The 17,202-nt window shown below is 41.1% G+C and overlaps 1 protein-coding gene across 5 annotated transcripts in view; it reads right to left on the reverse strand.

Annotated features, from left to right (window-relative positions):
• Positions 1-800: 800 nt before the first annotated feature.
• Rhobtb1 (Rho related BTB domain containing 1) overlaps positions 801-17,202 on the reverse strand; it is a 72,570-nt gene continuing 56,168 nt past the window's right edge. For all 5 annotated transcript variants that reach the window (XM_076834694.1, XM_076834696.1, XM_076834695.1 and 2 more), the window contains 4 exons: positions 12,700-12,850; positions 6,379-6,467; positions 3,472-3,577; positions 801-3,006 (listed from right to left, as the gene is read on the reverse strand). In XM_076834694.1, the coding sequence (XP_076690809.1) occupies positions 2,837-3,006; positions 3,472-3,577; positions 6,379-6,467; positions 12,700-12,850 (516 nt within the window). In that variant the 3' untranslated portion in view covers positions 801-2,836. The remainder of the gene's footprint in view (positions 3,007-3,471; positions 3,578-6,378; positions 6,468-12,699; positions 12,851-17,202) is intronic.

Below are 17,202 nucleotides of genomic sequence, written 5' to 3' on the forward strand. Positions count from 1 at the left end.
GGGTCCCCAAGTGCCAACATAGGGGTGCTGAAATCCCTGATGATTTGCAAGCCCTCTAGGAGAAAGACCATGATTTTCTACAGATGAGACTTCCCTGGTATACCTATATAAAAAGTGATGTGATTGACACACCACCCATCTTAAAAAGGTGTGGACAAATGCTGAAAATTCCATTTTCTTCATTCTACAGTTATTTCTTACAGTGGTCAACTCCTCCCCATGAAGTGAGAGAGAACTTGCCACACAGAAAAGTCCCACTGTGAGATCTCATTTGAGACCTTCTTTCCCTCTGAGCTTGAGCAAACATTACACCACCAGAAATTGTTTGCTCATTTTCCTGAAGTCTTTCTCAGACCTGCTTCTGGAGGTAAGACTTCTTTAAGAGCCCATCAGTACAGATGTTTCACTTAATTGCTGGGAAGTGTCCAAATCCAAATTATAATCATTCCACTAGGATAGAGATGCCCCCTGAGGCTGCACAGTATCTAATGCTATAACTGTTTTAGCCAAGTGCCAAGAGCCTGGTGCTTCATTTACATCATGGCTTCGGAATCTCTGCTGATAACACTGAAAACAAAGATGACCACCATTCAAACAGCCTTGTTACTGGAGCACACAGAAGCCCCCATGACCTAGAAGCTTTAAAGTGTTGATAGCTTTAGAAAAGCTATTAAATTCCACACACGATATGATGGTAATCCTTAAAAACAATAACAACAACAACAGCAACAAACAAACGAAGGCATTTTATAGCTAAACAATTTTATTGGCTTTTTTTTTTTTTTTTTTTTTTTTGTGAAATAAAAAACATGAAACAAACCACCGTGGTTAAAGGCCATAATCAGCATCAACCAAATGAACCAGCCACTTGGTTACAGCAGCTGATAACAACACTAGTGGATATTATTGCTTATACCCCATGTTCATTTATATGTCCATTACATTTTGGCAAGATTACAATCAAATGGGAGCTTTGGTTGTACAAATTTAACTATGACTACTCACTGAAAACGCAATCTCTATCATTTTATAATGGGATACATGCCAATTCTCCCTGAGTCTTGACATTTATCCTCTCATTCCATCTTCTTTCTGCTTCCATTAATGATTTATAACCCCATTTTTAAAACAAAATCAAGGGGGATGCATTTATCATCATCCCTACTCCACTGCCCCCTGTTATCAGCGAGGGTGTTGCACTTTTGGGCAAGCTCTTGCATCTAACGTGTTTTCATTGTCAAGAATAAACACCCACCTGTAATACAGACAGGTTCCCAAATGCATACGGTTGTCCACATTGGGGTTTGTACTCAGCTGTCTATTTCATTTTACGAAAAGCTAGAAAAAAATAAAATCAACAGCCCTTAACATCAATAAGTTGACCTCCTAACAGGATGAGCCCCAGGTCCTGCCCACACAATTTTATAATGTCTCGCCCAGCAGGCACGGAGATGTGGTTTTACAGTGCTGTGTGTGTGTGTGTGTGTGTGTGTGTGTGTGTGTATGTGTAACATTTTAATTCACAGAGAAGCAATGACTAGATGCCTCTTGAAAGCTCCCCCGCTGCTCTACCACTTTCTATTTTAACACTGAAAACTCAGAAGGACCAAGGGTCAGAACTAACTCACAATAGCACCATTTCCTAGACTCTTGGGATTAGATTCCTTTCTGGTTGGAGAAGGCAGGGACCTAGCCTCCAGCTCCATGCTTTCACAGGCCCTGCTGAATTTCAGCAGGAGTGGGTGGTTTGCCTTAGCCTACTTCTGCAGCAACATGAATTTTTCCCTGGGAAGAGTTAAAAATATATGCCTTACAAAATGAAGTTGGTTGGCCACAGGTGAGAGACCTGAGGAAGACGGTATTCCGGTGGTGAGATGTGACAAACCTGTAGATGGTGGGACGAGTCTGGGGAAATTTTCCCCTACCCATCTCAATTCAAGTCAGAGGAGAGTCTGATGCAGAAGCACGGCAAGATCAAGGAATACTGGAGACATAACCTAATATAGCAATCCAAACACCAATGCTCTAATGGTAGCTTATGTGTTTAGGTCCACCAGTGAGTCTGCCCTGGATAATGCTGGGATTTAATGAGCCCTTCTAATGATTATAAAGATTATCCTCTTGAATCTAGACATTTTAAACAACAGAATATTTGCTATCACTATATTTTACATGGCACATATAACCATATAATTACTAGCACTTACACAGCAAATATTGTAAATACACATTCTTGGAGTCGAGTTGGTAATTATACCGATGTTATTCAGAAGAACAAAAATTAAGCACTTTCAACTTGCACTGTGGGGGACTTCAGTCCAACCCTTTACTTCACAGCAAAAGGATAACCCTTTAATTATGTAATAATGCTTGGCAGTCATATGGGCCAAGAGAATCACAGGGCGACGTCATGGTCAAATTTGTGGCCTGTAAAATAAAGTAATACATAGTATTCTCGTTTCAACAAAATACAAGAGACCATATAAAAATATTTTCCAATTTGGAATCTGAAACATGAAAGCTGGATTTTTTTTTCTTTGTATAAAAAAGAAACAAAGTAACGGACTAAAGTTTATTAAGCCTCCAAAAAAAAAAAAAAAATAGATATATACGTATTGGTTTAAGGAATGCAGTGAGAGAGTCAGCTTCCCTTTTTGTCCAGGCTCATTGATGGTGAGCTTGTGCTTTGATCCTAACAAAGATAAATGCACAAAAGTGGAGGAAGGTCAGTGCCTGAAACCTGAACTACTTTGCATCTCTAATAAGACGACTAACTTTACAGTAGTGCTTTCAAAAGTGGTGTATCAGATTACTGATTGTTTTTTTCTGTTCCTCTTCAGGCAACTGCCGGAGATGAATTCCAGAAGCACCACTTTCGTCTTGAGTGATGTTTATTTAGTGCAATGTCTTCCTTCTCTCGTTCCCTTTTCACACGCTGGTAGTGGTCTTCCTCCTTCAGGTACCACACAGGGGGCCAGCGGTGCCGCTCAAAGTACTCCTGATTGTCTGGTGAAGGAAAGACGCTGATGGTTACTCCTGCTGTCCACTAATTGTGCCTGGTGCTTCAGATATCCTCTCCATAGCCTGATGTGGCAGAGACTATGAGTAGCACCATCTGCAGATGGTGACACTAGAGTTGAGAGAGGTAGACTCTCTGGTCGACAAGTCCTGCAGCTGAGCACAGAGAACCTGAACCATTTGATTTTAGAGTCTAAGATAGCTCCCAGGACCAGCCTCCCTAGACAAGAGGGAACCAACAACGTCGGTGCAGCATGGGACCCTGAACTCCAGTCCACCTGAGTCCCCCATACAAGTCATTTTCCAAAGAGAATCCCCAGAATACCGTTCCTGTGACTGCCAGGCAAGGACTTCTCCATGAGATGAGTGAGCTCCCTCCCACTGCATGGAAGGTGCTAGCCACTTCAGTCAGGTGGGGAGAACCGGATGAAGGGGGACCTCCCACGGTCTTACCTGCAGATTTTGATTTGATTTCTTTGCGGAACTTGGAACAAACACTGTTGTAGTTGGTGCAGATGTGGTGCAAACACCAGGCGGCCAACTGGTTGGCATTGTGAAACTGCAGAAAAGTGACCAAAATGAGGATCAGATTCTTATTTTCTAAAGTGAGGCTACAGAGAAATTGGAAGCCATCATAAGGGAGGAAAGCAATGCAGGGCCCACAGAACTGACTCAGGAAAGCTCCTGTTTTGACCTCAGTGTTTTGACTTTGGCCATGGCTCTGATGCCCGCCAAGGGTAGTGTTTGGCACACCCTCCCTCACCCCCACCGTGATAGAGACGCCCAAAATAATCACTGTATCACATCGTTTTTAAAACAGGCCTTGCCCTTTTGCCCTCCTCCCGCCACCTGGCCTCTAATGATGAATGGCCCTGCCCTCTGGAAGGCACCAGGCAGCCGCAGAGAGCAGCGATGTCACCTCTGTTTAAGGAAGCCTCCGCAACGGAATACTCCGTGTCACATGTCAGAGCTCAGCTTGCTGGGGCCAAAGATCAGAAAGACGAGACTGTGGAATGCGTGACTGTCCTATACCTGTCCTCTGGTTACATAAGAGGAGCAAGCAGTCTGGGCAGGGTGGGAGGGGGACAACCACTCCATCTTTTTATTCTGAGCAGATGCTCAGGGAGGTAGCAGCTGAGGTAGCAATGACTGCAAAAGATCTGACGCTCAAAAAACTAACAGCCATGGGGCTGGGGATATAGCTCAGTGGTAGAGCACTTGCCTTGCACCTGTAAGGCACTGGGTTCTATCCTCAGCACCACATAAACATAAATAAATAAAGGTACTGTGTCCATCTACAACTAAAAAATATTAAAAAAAAAACCAGCGGCCAACTCTCCCCCTTATCCTATTACATGCAGCATGACACCCCTCGCCCTGTCCCTCATGCAGATGTTTTATTGGCCATAGAGACCTGAAACCCCGTGGCTTGTATCTCCACTAAGAAGGACAATAGAAAAGCCCAAGTTCTCAGAAACCCTCTCAAGAGACTGAAAATCACAACTCCAAACATTGGAGAGAGTATGACGTTGATACCTCCAGCTTCTCTTCGATGTTCAATTTCTCTCTGAAAATGATTGGTAGTGGTGAGCCAGGTTGGCAAGTGCCAGCTCGAGAGAGAGCCAGCTGATGGTCTAAATTTCTTCCCTGCTCTGAGTCCAGTGACTTCATATTACTACATCCAGTTGCAGTGGGAGTACTTACACCACAGAAGTTGGAAAAGGCAACAGATCAGGGACCCACTTGCCCCCAAGGGTAAATGTTAAGCTCTTTCCAGCTCTTTACTAGGTTAAGATTGAACAAACCAGCTAAGGAGACTCTATCCTAAACTCTTTCTGCCAAGACTAGGGCTTAGCATAATCAGATTTCCTTGCAGCAGGGTGTGTGTGTGTGTGTGTGTGTGTGTGTGTGTGTATGTGTGTGGGAAGGGTGGCAGGAGAAGGGGACGGGCTGGGGACACTTGAGCAAACAGACATAGTGCAAATTATGACCTCAAGTGAACTGGTCCTATATGAAATTCTGAGTCATTTCATTTTTCCCTAGGAGGGACACTTACTGAATAGAGCACAAGTCTTAAACTGTCACCCAAATGGGGAATGTTTCAAAAGGCCCCAAATTTCAAACCATGGTAGGAGGCTTACTGTTTCTACCACAACAGATATCTATCTTGAAAGTTTGGATTGTTGTTTATGTTGGATTTAATAATCTGGATTCATGGCTGTTTCTCTCACTTGCCTATGATTGCTCCAAAGGCAGGGAACCTACTGTTTGTAATGTATACACCCTCAGCCCAGGGTGGTGCCTGGTACTCAGAGAGAAAATTACAAATATTTGTTGAATGCTAAATCAGAGTGAGTAGGCTGTCCTAAGTCCTGTTCCACCTTCTAACATTTTGAACCTGAGCCATCTCCTGTGGCCACAGCTGAATGGCCTGAGCAACTGCCATATTGCACCTTCCTCTCCTTGAAACCACCTCCTCTCCCTCAATCAATTAAATGACTCAATTTAAATATTGTTTTAAATTGCCTGACTTCAGACTTATTAAGCCAGTGCCCTAAAACAGAGAGTAAGAGAGTGAGAATGAGCACACAGAAAGCCAAACTCAAGCAGAAAGACGGTAGAACTTATTCATTCCTTCAGTGGAAAATTCATTGTCAATCAGTCCAAGCCAGGGACTAGCATTCTGCCCATGTGCCTTTCCTCATGAGAGAGCTCCCATTCTCCAGGGCTCTTTCCACATTCTCTTCCACTTAATTCTCAAAATGATCTATAAGGGGGTGAGGTTGTGAATTACCATCCACACTTCGTAGAGTAGAGGATACTGAGGCAGATTAGCTTCGAGCCTTAGAGAAGTTTTTGTTGATAAAGCTGAAGCTGGCTCTTGGTCTTCTCTGGAGGAAGAATGCAAGTATGTATTGGGATTATGGATATTGATGTTAATAAGTACTGATTTTAGAAAATCCCAGGAGAGCTTCAGGGAGCTGTTCATTAATGTGTGTGCGTGTGTGGCGGGCATTACAGGGCTTCATGGAATTTTAGAAACTGTTCAAGAATTCAAAGAAGGGAGACAAAACCTCCCCCTATCTTGCTCCAGAGGTTCTCCCACATGTGAAGACAGTGCCTGAGGGGACAATGGGACTGGTGTGGGGGTGGGGTCCTTGTTGTTTTATCAAAGGAAGCCCAGCAGGCTGAATGGTGCCTTGAAATGTAAAACTCTCAGATCTTCTCCATGTACACAGGGGGCCTCTGTGACTCAGTGGTGACATCTTTATTTAGACAGATGCAAGAGTGGAATGTTTTATCAGCATTAAATGAACGGATTGAACATACTTAAGAGGTGAAAAGCAAACTGTAACAAACCTGGGCCAATTCCAAATAGGAGAGCACTTCCCCATCAATGCCCACGCCACTCATGGCGGCCTTGGTCAGCTCCTGAACGGCATGCTGCTCTGGGGAAGAGAGAGAGGGCCAAAGAACGTTAAAACTGTGTTCTGCAAGCTAGACACTTTGCCTGAAGGGGCTGGGCTGGGACCAGTTAAGAAGAGAGGAAATATGGGACACGGCTCTGGGCAGCCATCCAAACTGACCAGGATTCTTTTAATATGCAGCACTCTGGCATCCAACCATTGCGCCAACATCCCTGTCGTGTTTGTGCTTCTGAATTAGTCAGAATCCTCTAGACCCGCTCTGTCTTATCCAGGATGGTAACCACTGCAAGATCAGACTATTTAAACTTAAATTAATTACAATTAAGTAAAATGAGAAGTTCAGTTCCTCACTCACACTGGGCACATTAAACACTCAATGGCTACACATGCCCTCAGCATTGGACAGTGTAGGGTTAGAACATTTCCATCACTGTGAGACAGTTCTCCTGGACAGAATGGTTCTAAATAGTCTATCATCTTTCTAGAATCCTCTAGGCCATTCCTAGCATCAATGTTCCTGTTTGACAGTTTCTGCGCTGACACGGCTCTCATTCTCAATAAGCTCTGACAGTGAAGAAACTGAAGGACAGGAAAAATAAGTCTATGTGGGGAATTAAAAATGTGGATGCGTATGTCTGTATCAGTCAATAGCTACAGATAGATAATGTATTGTTCAGCCTCTTGGATTATAAAGATGAGGAAACCGGAGTCAGAAGAAACAAAAAACCCAAGTTGGGAGGGTCATTTCTCCTTGGGGATTATGTCCAAATCTTGTAAGCTGAATTCAAATTGGTGTCTGGGTTCGGCTGTTTCTTGCCTCTGTTTGGGCTGTCTGTGGCCTCTGGGGTTGATACGTGTGACCAGGCTTGTCCCAGTATTTCTAGCTCTTTGATGTTGGATGTCTTCTCTGGCATTGTACTTGCTCTTCTAGCCCAATATATAGACAGATCTCATTTTATTGCACTTCACAGAACTTATGTTTTTTTACAAATTGAAGGTTTGGAGCAACCCTGTGTTGAGTGAGTCTACTGGAGACATTTTCCCAACAGCCCATGCTCACTCTGTGTCTCTGTGTCACATTTTGATAATTCTCAAAATATTTCAAACCTTTTTATCATTATTATATATGTGTGTACATATGTATGTGTGTGTATATATAAATCTCATGATAATATACATTATATATGTATGTACATGTATATATGTGTGTATATATAATATTATTATTATTATTTTTTGGTATGGGGATTGAACCCAGGGACTTAATCACTAAGCTACATCCCCAGCCCTTTTAAAAGAATGTTTTATTTAGATACAGGGTCTTGCTAAGTTGCTTAGGGTCTTGCTAAGTTACTGAGGGTGGCTTTGAATTTGTGATCTTCCTGCTTCAGCCTCCTGAGCTGATGGGATTACAGACATGTGTCACAGCACCTGGCTATTACTGTATAAGTTTATGATGATCTTGGATAAATTATCTATTGTAATTGTTTTGGGGTGTCATAAATTGTGCCCATAGAAGATGATGAACTTAATTGACAAATGTGTGTGTTCTGACTGTTCCACTGACCGATTATTCCTGTTTCCTCTCTCTCCTTGGGTCTCCCTATTCCTTGAGACACAACAGTATTGAAATTATACCAATTAATAGGCTTATAATGACTTCTAAGTGTTCAAGTGAAAGGAAGAGTCACACTCTTTATTTATTTATTTATTGTTGTTGGTACTGGGGATTGAATCTAGGGGTACTTCATACAGTAATTTTTGAATTTTGAGACAGGGTCTACATTGCAGAGTCTGGTTCTCCAATTTGTGGTCCTCCTGCCTCTGCCTCCTGAGTCACTAGGATTACACTCCTGAGTCACTAGGATTACAATCCCAACTCCTCTCACTTTAAATCAAAAGCTAGGAATAGTTAAGTTTAGAGAGGAAGGCATGTCAAAACCCAAGAAAGGCTGAAAGCTAGCCTTCTTATACCAAACAGTCAAGTTGCGAATGCAAAAGAACAGATCTTGAAGGACACTGCAAGTGCTACTCCAGGGAATGATAAGTAAGATAGCCTTATTGCTGGATCTGGAAGAGTCTCAGTGGTCTGGAGAGAAGAGCAAACCAGCCACAACATTCCCTAAGTCAAAGTAAGGTCCTAACTCTCTTCAATTCTATGAAGGCTGAGAGAGGTCAGGAAGTTGCAGAGAAACGTGAAGCTAGTGGAGGTTGGTTTATAGGCTTAAAGGAAAGAAGATGGCTTGATAATGTAATAGGGCAAGGTGAAGCAGCAAGTGGAGCACCTGCTGCTAATCATCCAGAAGATGTGGCTAAGACAATCGATGACCTGAATAACAGGTTTGCAATGCAGACAGAGCAGCCTTTCATTAGAAGAAGATGCCATCTAGGGCTTCCATAGAGAGAAGAAGCCAATGCCGGGATACAAAGCTTCCAAGGACGGGGTGACTCTCTTATTAGAGGATAAAGCAGCTGGAGATTTTAAGATGAAGCCACTGCTCATTTGTCACTCTGAAAATCATAAGGCCCTTAGGAGTTACACTAAATGTGCTCTGCTCTGCTCCAGAAATGGGACATCATCTGGATGACAGCACATCTGTTTACAATAGAATTTATTGTTTTTAGCCCACCGTTGAGACCTGTAGTTAAGAAAAAACAAGATTTCTTTCAAAATATTAGTGATCACTGGCAATATACCTCGTCACCAAAGAGCTCTAATACAGATGCTATTTTAGTCAGCTCTTTTACTGCTGTGACCCAAAGACCTGACAAGAACAATTAGAGGAGGAGAAGTTTATTTTGGCACTCGTGGTTTAAGAGGTCTCAGTCCATGGACAGCTAACATCATTCCTCAGGGCTTGATGTGAGGTCTAACATCATGGCAAAGGGTGTGGCAGAGGAAAGCAGCTGGGGACATTGTGTCAGCAGGCAGAGATAGCTTTGCTCAACAAAGACAAAATATAAACCCCAAAGGCACACTCCCCCCAGGGACCCACCTCTTCTAGTCACCCTCTATCTGCCTAAAGTTACCACTCAATCCACTTTTCAGGACATTAATTTGCTGATTAGACGAAGGCTCTCATAACCCAATCATTTCATCTCTAAATCTTCTTGTATTGTCTCATGCACGAGCTTTTGGGTACCTTACATTGGAACCATAACAGATGTACAATGAGATTAATGCCATCTTCATGCCCAACACAACATTAAATTGGAAAACATTCTGGAAAGGATTTACCATTCTAGATGCCACTAAGAACATTCATGTTTCATGGTAAGAGGTCAAATGAGTAACATTTACAGGAGTTTGCAAGAAGTTGATTGCAACCCTATGGATGACCTTGAGGAGTTCAAGACTTCAATGTACAAAGACACTGCAGATGGGGTAGAAATAACAAGAGGGCTAGAATGGGAGCTTCTAAGAGAACTGCAGCCTGAAGATGTCACTGAATTATCACAATCTCATGACAGAGCTTTAATGAGTAAGGAGTTTCTTCTTAAAGACGAGCAAAGTGGCTTCTTGATAGAAACCTGCACCTGGTGAAAACACTGTGTGCATTGCTCAGGCGAGAACAGATCCAGAATGTCACAACGACTTAGTGAGGAAGAGGCAGCAAGACTGGGGGAACTGACTCCACTTTCAAAAGAGATTCTACTGTGGGCGAATGCTATTAAATAGCATCATAGGCTGCAGCCTACTCTTCTGTGAAAGGGTCAGTCGATGCAGCAAACTTCACGGCCATCTGGTTTTAAAAAGCCACCACAGCCACTTCAACCTTTAGCATCACCACCTTGATCAACCAGTAGCCCTCAAAACTGAGGCAAGACTCTTCACCAGAAAAGAGCTTACATCTGGCTGAAGGCTCAAAAGATTGTTAGCATATTTTGTTTTTTTTTTAGCAACAAAACATTTTTTTCATTAGGTATGCTTTTTTTTTTTTTTAAGATATAACGTTCTTTCATACTTCATAGATTATAGTAGATTGTAAACATAACTAATATTCTCTGGGAAACCAAAGCTTCACGTGGGCTCACTTTATTGTGATATTTGCTCTACCGTGGTGGTCTGGAACTGAACCTGCAACATGTCTGAGATACACCTGTATCGTACAACCCATGCTTACTTTGTGCTCTGGCTTCATGTACTCAGTGTGCCTCTATCTGGTCAGTTTGGCATCTGGAACTGAATGATTTCTTTGGCAAAACCCTCTTCAGCTGCACTGATAAACAAAACTATTTGGCTCAAAATTTCCCAGAGAAGTCATTCGGGTTCTTTCATTTTAGATAACTGCAGCATTTCTTTTCTCTTGTTGCGGGGAGGTGGGGGCTACTGGGGATTGAACTCAGGGGCACTCAACCACTGAGCCACATCCCCAGTTCTATTTTGTATTTTATTTAGAAATAGGGTTTCACTGAGTTGCTTAGCACCTCACTTTTGCTGAGGCTGGCTTCAAACTCGTGATCCTCCTGCCTCAGCCTCCCAAGCTGCTAGGATTATAGGCGTGTGCCACTGCACTCGGCGAGCATTTCTTGATATTTATTTAACACTAGCTTGCAAAGCATTTCACCTTGGAAATTGAATTTTAAATACTCTGCAAAGATATTCTAGACACTCTAGACAATACATGCCAAATACTATCAATGATTAAAGGAATCATCCTGGGGAAGCAATATATTAAATAATCACAACAGTAATAACAACATTTAACAACAATACTAAATGTACATAGAAGTATGGAGTTCACACACAAAGTTTTCTCTGGATCATTTAAAAAAAATAGCTTTCATGGAGAAATCAATCCCATGTTATCATTGCCAGTCCTAATATTTTAGCAAAAATGGCAGCATTCCAAGACTCATCACAAACCTTGTTTGATGAATTTGACTCCAAATTACTTTTGGCCATTAAAAAAATCAAATTCATCCTCAAAGGACAAATATTTGGAAAACCCGTGGAGAGTTACATGAAACTCATATTTCTGAAAAAAGGAGCCACCCCCTGCAGCCTGCTGAAGTTAGTGTTTAAAAAGTAGTACACTCAGTTGGATCTATGGCTTTAGGTATATTAGTAAAAAACTTTTTTAAAACAAATCTAACAGCAATGCTTCAGCTCTCTATTTAATTGGGGGAAGAAGTAGGGAAAAGAGGGGACTTTGATCTTCAGATGGTTTGTGTGTAGCAGAAACCTGGAGGACAGAAAAACTCATCTTTCATTTGAAGTCCTTGCCAGAAAGTGAAGTGTAGAGAGGGTGGGTTGGTTCATTCATTTGCTCATTTTTATTCACTTAATTATTCAAGAACTGTTTATTGAGAGCCTAATAGGCTCAGGCACTTTTCCATGTACAGGGGAAAGGCCAGTGAACAAGACAGGCACTGTCTAGTCTCTGCTTTCATTCTTCATAGGAATCAGCTAACCACAGTAATAAAACCCCAGTTTGCTAATTGACACCTCTGGGGAGCAAAGCAGAGGATTTAAATTTTAAAAAGTTGACAAAGATATCTAAATGCATATATCCTATACAGACCTGCTTCAGTTTATCAACTGAACGAAACTAGGAATTGTAGATAAGGTTCTTGAAGCTAAGCCAAACCTCCCCTTTTTCTTTTTTCCCAAAATGAACTTGACAATGTCAGAACATTTTCTGAAATAGCTATAAGAAAACCACTTACATAATGCTTACTAGGAGCCAGACACTGTTCTAAGGACTTTATATATTTTAACTTACTTAATCTTCACAATAACTCTAAGGTAGATAATATTATTCCTGCTTTAAAAGAGAGAAAGCTGAGCTACAGAACCAAGGTTCTATAAAGGACAAAGTCATTGGCCAGTAAATGGTGGAACCCAAATCAGAAACTAGGCAATTTGGCTCTGTAGTCTATACTTAGCCACTGCACCGACTGCCTCTTCCTTAAACACTGTGTCTGTGCACACATTATGATAGGATGTTGGTGACAGAATCTTTTTATTTCAAGTTCTGTGCCCACAAGTGACTCGGCATGCATAGAGCACGTGCCTCCAGGGCAGGGTCCTGAATTACCATTATATCTGTAACACCTAACAGGGAAGAGCACAAAACAGATGCTTAAAAAATATTTTTTGAACTGCTGATACATTTGATCAATTCATATCGTGGATATAAAACAGTCCTATTTGGGGGGATAAAAAAATACCTTCTTATTCCCTGGAGCTCTTATTTTAAATGTGATCTTGAAGAATACGACAGACCCTGTGCAAAGTCATCAGTCTTACCTGCAAGTGCAACCAAGTGTGGCAGGCAGAATCTGTTTGCCAAGGCAATTAGTTCCAGCGGATCCAGGTCCAAGTTAGGCGACAACTGCTTGGTATAGAGATAATCTAATACAGCTTGCATTGACATCTTGTTTATGTTTGGGAGATGTACCTGAAATGTTACAGGAAACACTCAATTCTGCTGGAGAAATCAGGGAGTAGGCTCATTTTCAGGCTATGTGCTTATAAATATCCCAACTGTGGGATTTGATACTGCCAAGTCTCAGATACCTGCTTTGAGGCTGTGCGTAGAAATCATTCAGTATTTATGGCTTTAAACATAACGGTTTGATTTGTAGTTGACAAAAGAGTGGAGCTCCTTGACAAAGTCTGATTTGGAATTTTTAAATGGCTATTCAGATGTATAAATCAGACAAATGGGCTGCAAACGTGTGGTGACATTATGGGCCCTCCTTGGCAGGTACTGATAATACTCTACTGTGGAAGAAAGAAATCTAGAAACACGACAGGTGTTGGTCGGGGGGGGGGGGGGGGGCGCAAGCCACACTGTTGCCGACACAGGAGAGCGCCTGCTCTCTAAGATGTTGAGAGAGATGACAACCAGCCCGGTTGCCACAGTGACTGGCTTGATTCTGATGTTCTATCCATATGTGTTAGCGCCATATATATGCTTTATTATTTTTTCCTACAACCACTTGGATTCAGAACTACTGGAACAGTAGTTGCTTTGGAAAATCCAAAGGAATCCCTGCTGGGACATCTACGGGGAGTGGTTGATGGGGTCTGAAGTATAGTCCTCTTGTCAAGATATCTCGAGGACCTGGAATTGTCCATATAAATGCGTGCTGGAGTTTGCTGCCTGGAGGTTCAGTTTGAGACAGGTGGGCAAGGATGGAGAGGGATAAACTCTCTTAAGCGGCTACTCTTTATTCCAGGTCCCCAACCAACTCCATGAGACAGACCCTGGCATGGTACATAGTAGTGCCACTAGCTTTTCCTACTGGAATGTTGATGATTACAACATCAGAAGGCCTTTCTAGAAGGCTTCCTATACACCAGTCATTTTGCTAAGCTTTCTACATAAACCATCCAATTTGCTTTTTATCTCCACTCTAGGAGGAAGAGACATTATTTTTTACCAGTTTACAGAAAAGGAAACTGAGGTTCAGGGAGGTTAAAGCTTAGGTCCAAGGTCACAGAGCTATTAGTAGGGACTGGGATTTAAACTTAGGAGTATCATTCTTCTAAAGACTGTTTTTCTAATTACTGTGCAGTACTCGAAGCCATTAACAACAAGGAAGTAAAGGTTTGGGTTATAGAACAATAATGTGCTGCACTTCACTAATAGTTTTTAAGAATTACATTTCTAATTTAAAAGGATAACAGTTATAAATTTCCTAATTCTGGTACTTAAACCTGTAGACAGTATATAAAGATATAAAGATCTATATCTAAATATGATTACATCCATATAAAACATGATTATATCTATATAGTACACATAACTACACCTCCCCCATATATATTTATTTCCCTCTCTCCACACACACACACACACACACACACACATCTTCCGCATTCTACAAGGAGCTCATGGCCTATGGTTCCAGAATTAAGTCATAAAAACTTCCCATATTATTCTCCTTTGCAGTCACCAGCTACCTCAGAGGGAGCATATATTTTCAGCAGATAGAGTCATTCTTTATTATATTATATGGAAGGACCAGAAAAATTCTTGGAAATATTAAGAAATCTATACTCCCCTTTGAGACACAGCCAGTGAAAACCATATTTATGATTCCATAAATAAGCTGCATGGGTCATTATAATCAAGTTTCTTTCTTTGTGTTTTTTTTTGTTACCGGGGATTGAACCCAGGGGTGCTTAACCACTGAGCCACATCCTCAGCTCATTTTTTTTTACATTTTATTTATATTTAGAGATAGGGTCTCACTAAGTTGCTTAGGACCTTGCTAAGTTGCTGAGGCTGGATTTGAACTCGTGATCGTCCTGAGTCAGTCTCCCTAGCAACTGGGATTACAGGTGTGCACTATTGTGCCCAGCTCATTTCAAGTTTCTAGAACATCATATATAATATAATTTGATTAATAAAAACTCTTATTGACATTATTATCTTAAAGCCATACACATACTGGGCCGTGTGAAATATTCAGATGTTGGAATGTCAGTTATCCCTCTCTTCAACCAGTTGCACCTGAATATAAATATCAATTGCCATTTGAGTGAGTCTAATACTGGCTGTACTTGTGTGTATGCTTACATACACATGTATTGATATGCACATGCATTTGTCTTATACAGATAATGAAGTTCCTTATGGGTGCTCGCACAAACTTGTTTCTGTGTATATGTAAACAGCAAAATTTCATTACTCTAGAATGATGTTTGGATTAGTGTTTTTCTAGATATTTGAAGATTAAGTTGTGAAGCTTTTAAGATTTGAATTTTTTTGTAATCAAAGTATCCATATTTTACAAAGTGCTAAGTGCCATATTACTAATTGTTAATACAAGCTGCAGAGCTTCTGCTCGCTCAGGTAATGGGACGCCTGTTGCCTCTGCCTGAAGGGACAGGGTAAGAGTCTGGGGCAGGCCCAGGAATATGCTGCTAAAATACTGTGCAATCTTTGATAAATCACTTACCCTCTCTGACTTTTAGTTTCCTCATCTCATATGGGAGGAATCTGGAATAGATTTTTAAAAAGTTTCTTCTTTATTGACACTCAGTTTTGAAAATATTTAAATTGTCTTAACACTGATTGCTAAGACTGTGTTCTCTAAATCATGCCTTAAAGAAAAAAATGCCCATTGGAAATACAAATATGAAAATGGACATCTTAAGTTAAAAGATGTTATTTTGGGCCACAGGAGATGACAGATTCCAGTGAGCAGCACTGCCCCACTCCTGCCTGTGTCCTCTGAGTGTTCTGATGTTTATAATCACCCATGACCTGCTGTTTCCTTTTTGCTTAATATGACGTTAACAAGTTTTGAAGTGATGATTCTTTTTGGTAAATAATGTTAGGGACCCTTAGAAATAACCATCAAATGAAAATAAAAACACTTTCAGAACGTGCATTTTTTTTCCTCTACTGGTTGATTTTTTTTAAAAACAAAGCCTGCTCTGTGACTTCCATATTTATAATTAATTGTGTAACAACCTTTGATAGCACTTTAAAAATAATATACATAAAGCTACAGAAGAAATTGAATACAAAGTTTTACATCCTACCGGCCGAATGTTGCTTAAAGAAAAAAAAAAATGAGTAATGAGGGGGCTGGGATTGTGGCTCATTGGTAGAGTGCTAGCCTTGCATGGAGGAGACCCTGGGTTCGATCCTCAGCACCACAGAAAAATAAACAAATAAATAAATAAAGGTTTTGTGTCCATCTACAACTAAAAGTTTTAAAAAAGTGAGTAATGAAAGAGAATATGCCATCCTAAACAATGTTGCATATTCTAGTTCAGTTGGTTTAAAATTTTAATTGTGAAGATTAGCTCAGACCATTAGGCTTATAATTAGAGAGTGTCTCATACAGAATGAGAAAGCATTCTAGATCTAGAGTACTGCTTACTACAAGCTGGGCATGCATTTTTAATGAACCACTTGCTGAGTACCTCGGGGGAGAGAATTATGCTTACTGCTACATTAAAAGTAATGAGAAAAGATCTATGTAAGATATAGTGTTCTTGCATATTAAAGGACAAAAACGTTAAAGAAACAACCGGCATAATTCCTTCTGGATATGCATGTGCATTCTATTAACTCTCCCCTCTCTCACCAAATAGGCTGAACTTCATGGGGGAAGTCAGATTACCCCAAGACAATGAACAGTTAAATGATGGCCTAGGAAGACCAAATCCCAAGTGTGGAAACCAAGCCCCAGTGTGAAGACTGGAGAAATCAACTGTGGGGTATTTACAAGCCTTTGACCAAGTGCCTCTTCCCTTCACCTAGGACCACCACCATCTTGCTTTCTTAGTACAGAAAGGGAACTGGGGGCATTTTAACTTATGTCTCTCAGGGCACAGAGACCTTCACCCCCTCATGGAAAGAATTTAACAAGAATACTCTGGGATAACAGTCTCTGACATTTGTTGGGCATTTACACGTTCTAGGTGTCACATTTGAGACATTACACATGCATTCTCTTACTTTATTTACACTCTGAAAGAGGTTCTCTTGTCATCCCTATTTTATAGATGGAGGAAACAGGTTTAGAGAAGGTTGGTCACTTGCCCAAGGTCAAACTGGGACTAGAGTTCATAACTACTAAATGATAGTGTGTGCTGGAAAGAAAAGAAAGGGGGCAGGAAAGGGTGGAAATGGGTTTCTAGTGTACTGGCTAATGGAATTTTGACAGACTTTTGGTGACTTGGTTCCATGGCCTTTATTTTTTGAGCTGGTTTCAATCTACACAGACAGATTAACCTCAGCTGCTGTTCTCAGAGTTAAGTGACCTGGTGTGTGCTAAGGGTGTG

This window comes from Callospermophilus lateralis, chromosome 15 (genome assembly GCF_048772815.1).
Source record: "Callospermophilus lateralis isolate mCalLat2 chromosome 15, mCalLat2.hap1, whole genome shotgun sequence".
NCBI classification, from domain to species: Eukaryota; Metazoa; Chordata; class Mammalia; order Rodentia; family Sciuridae; genus Callospermophilus; species Callospermophilus lateralis.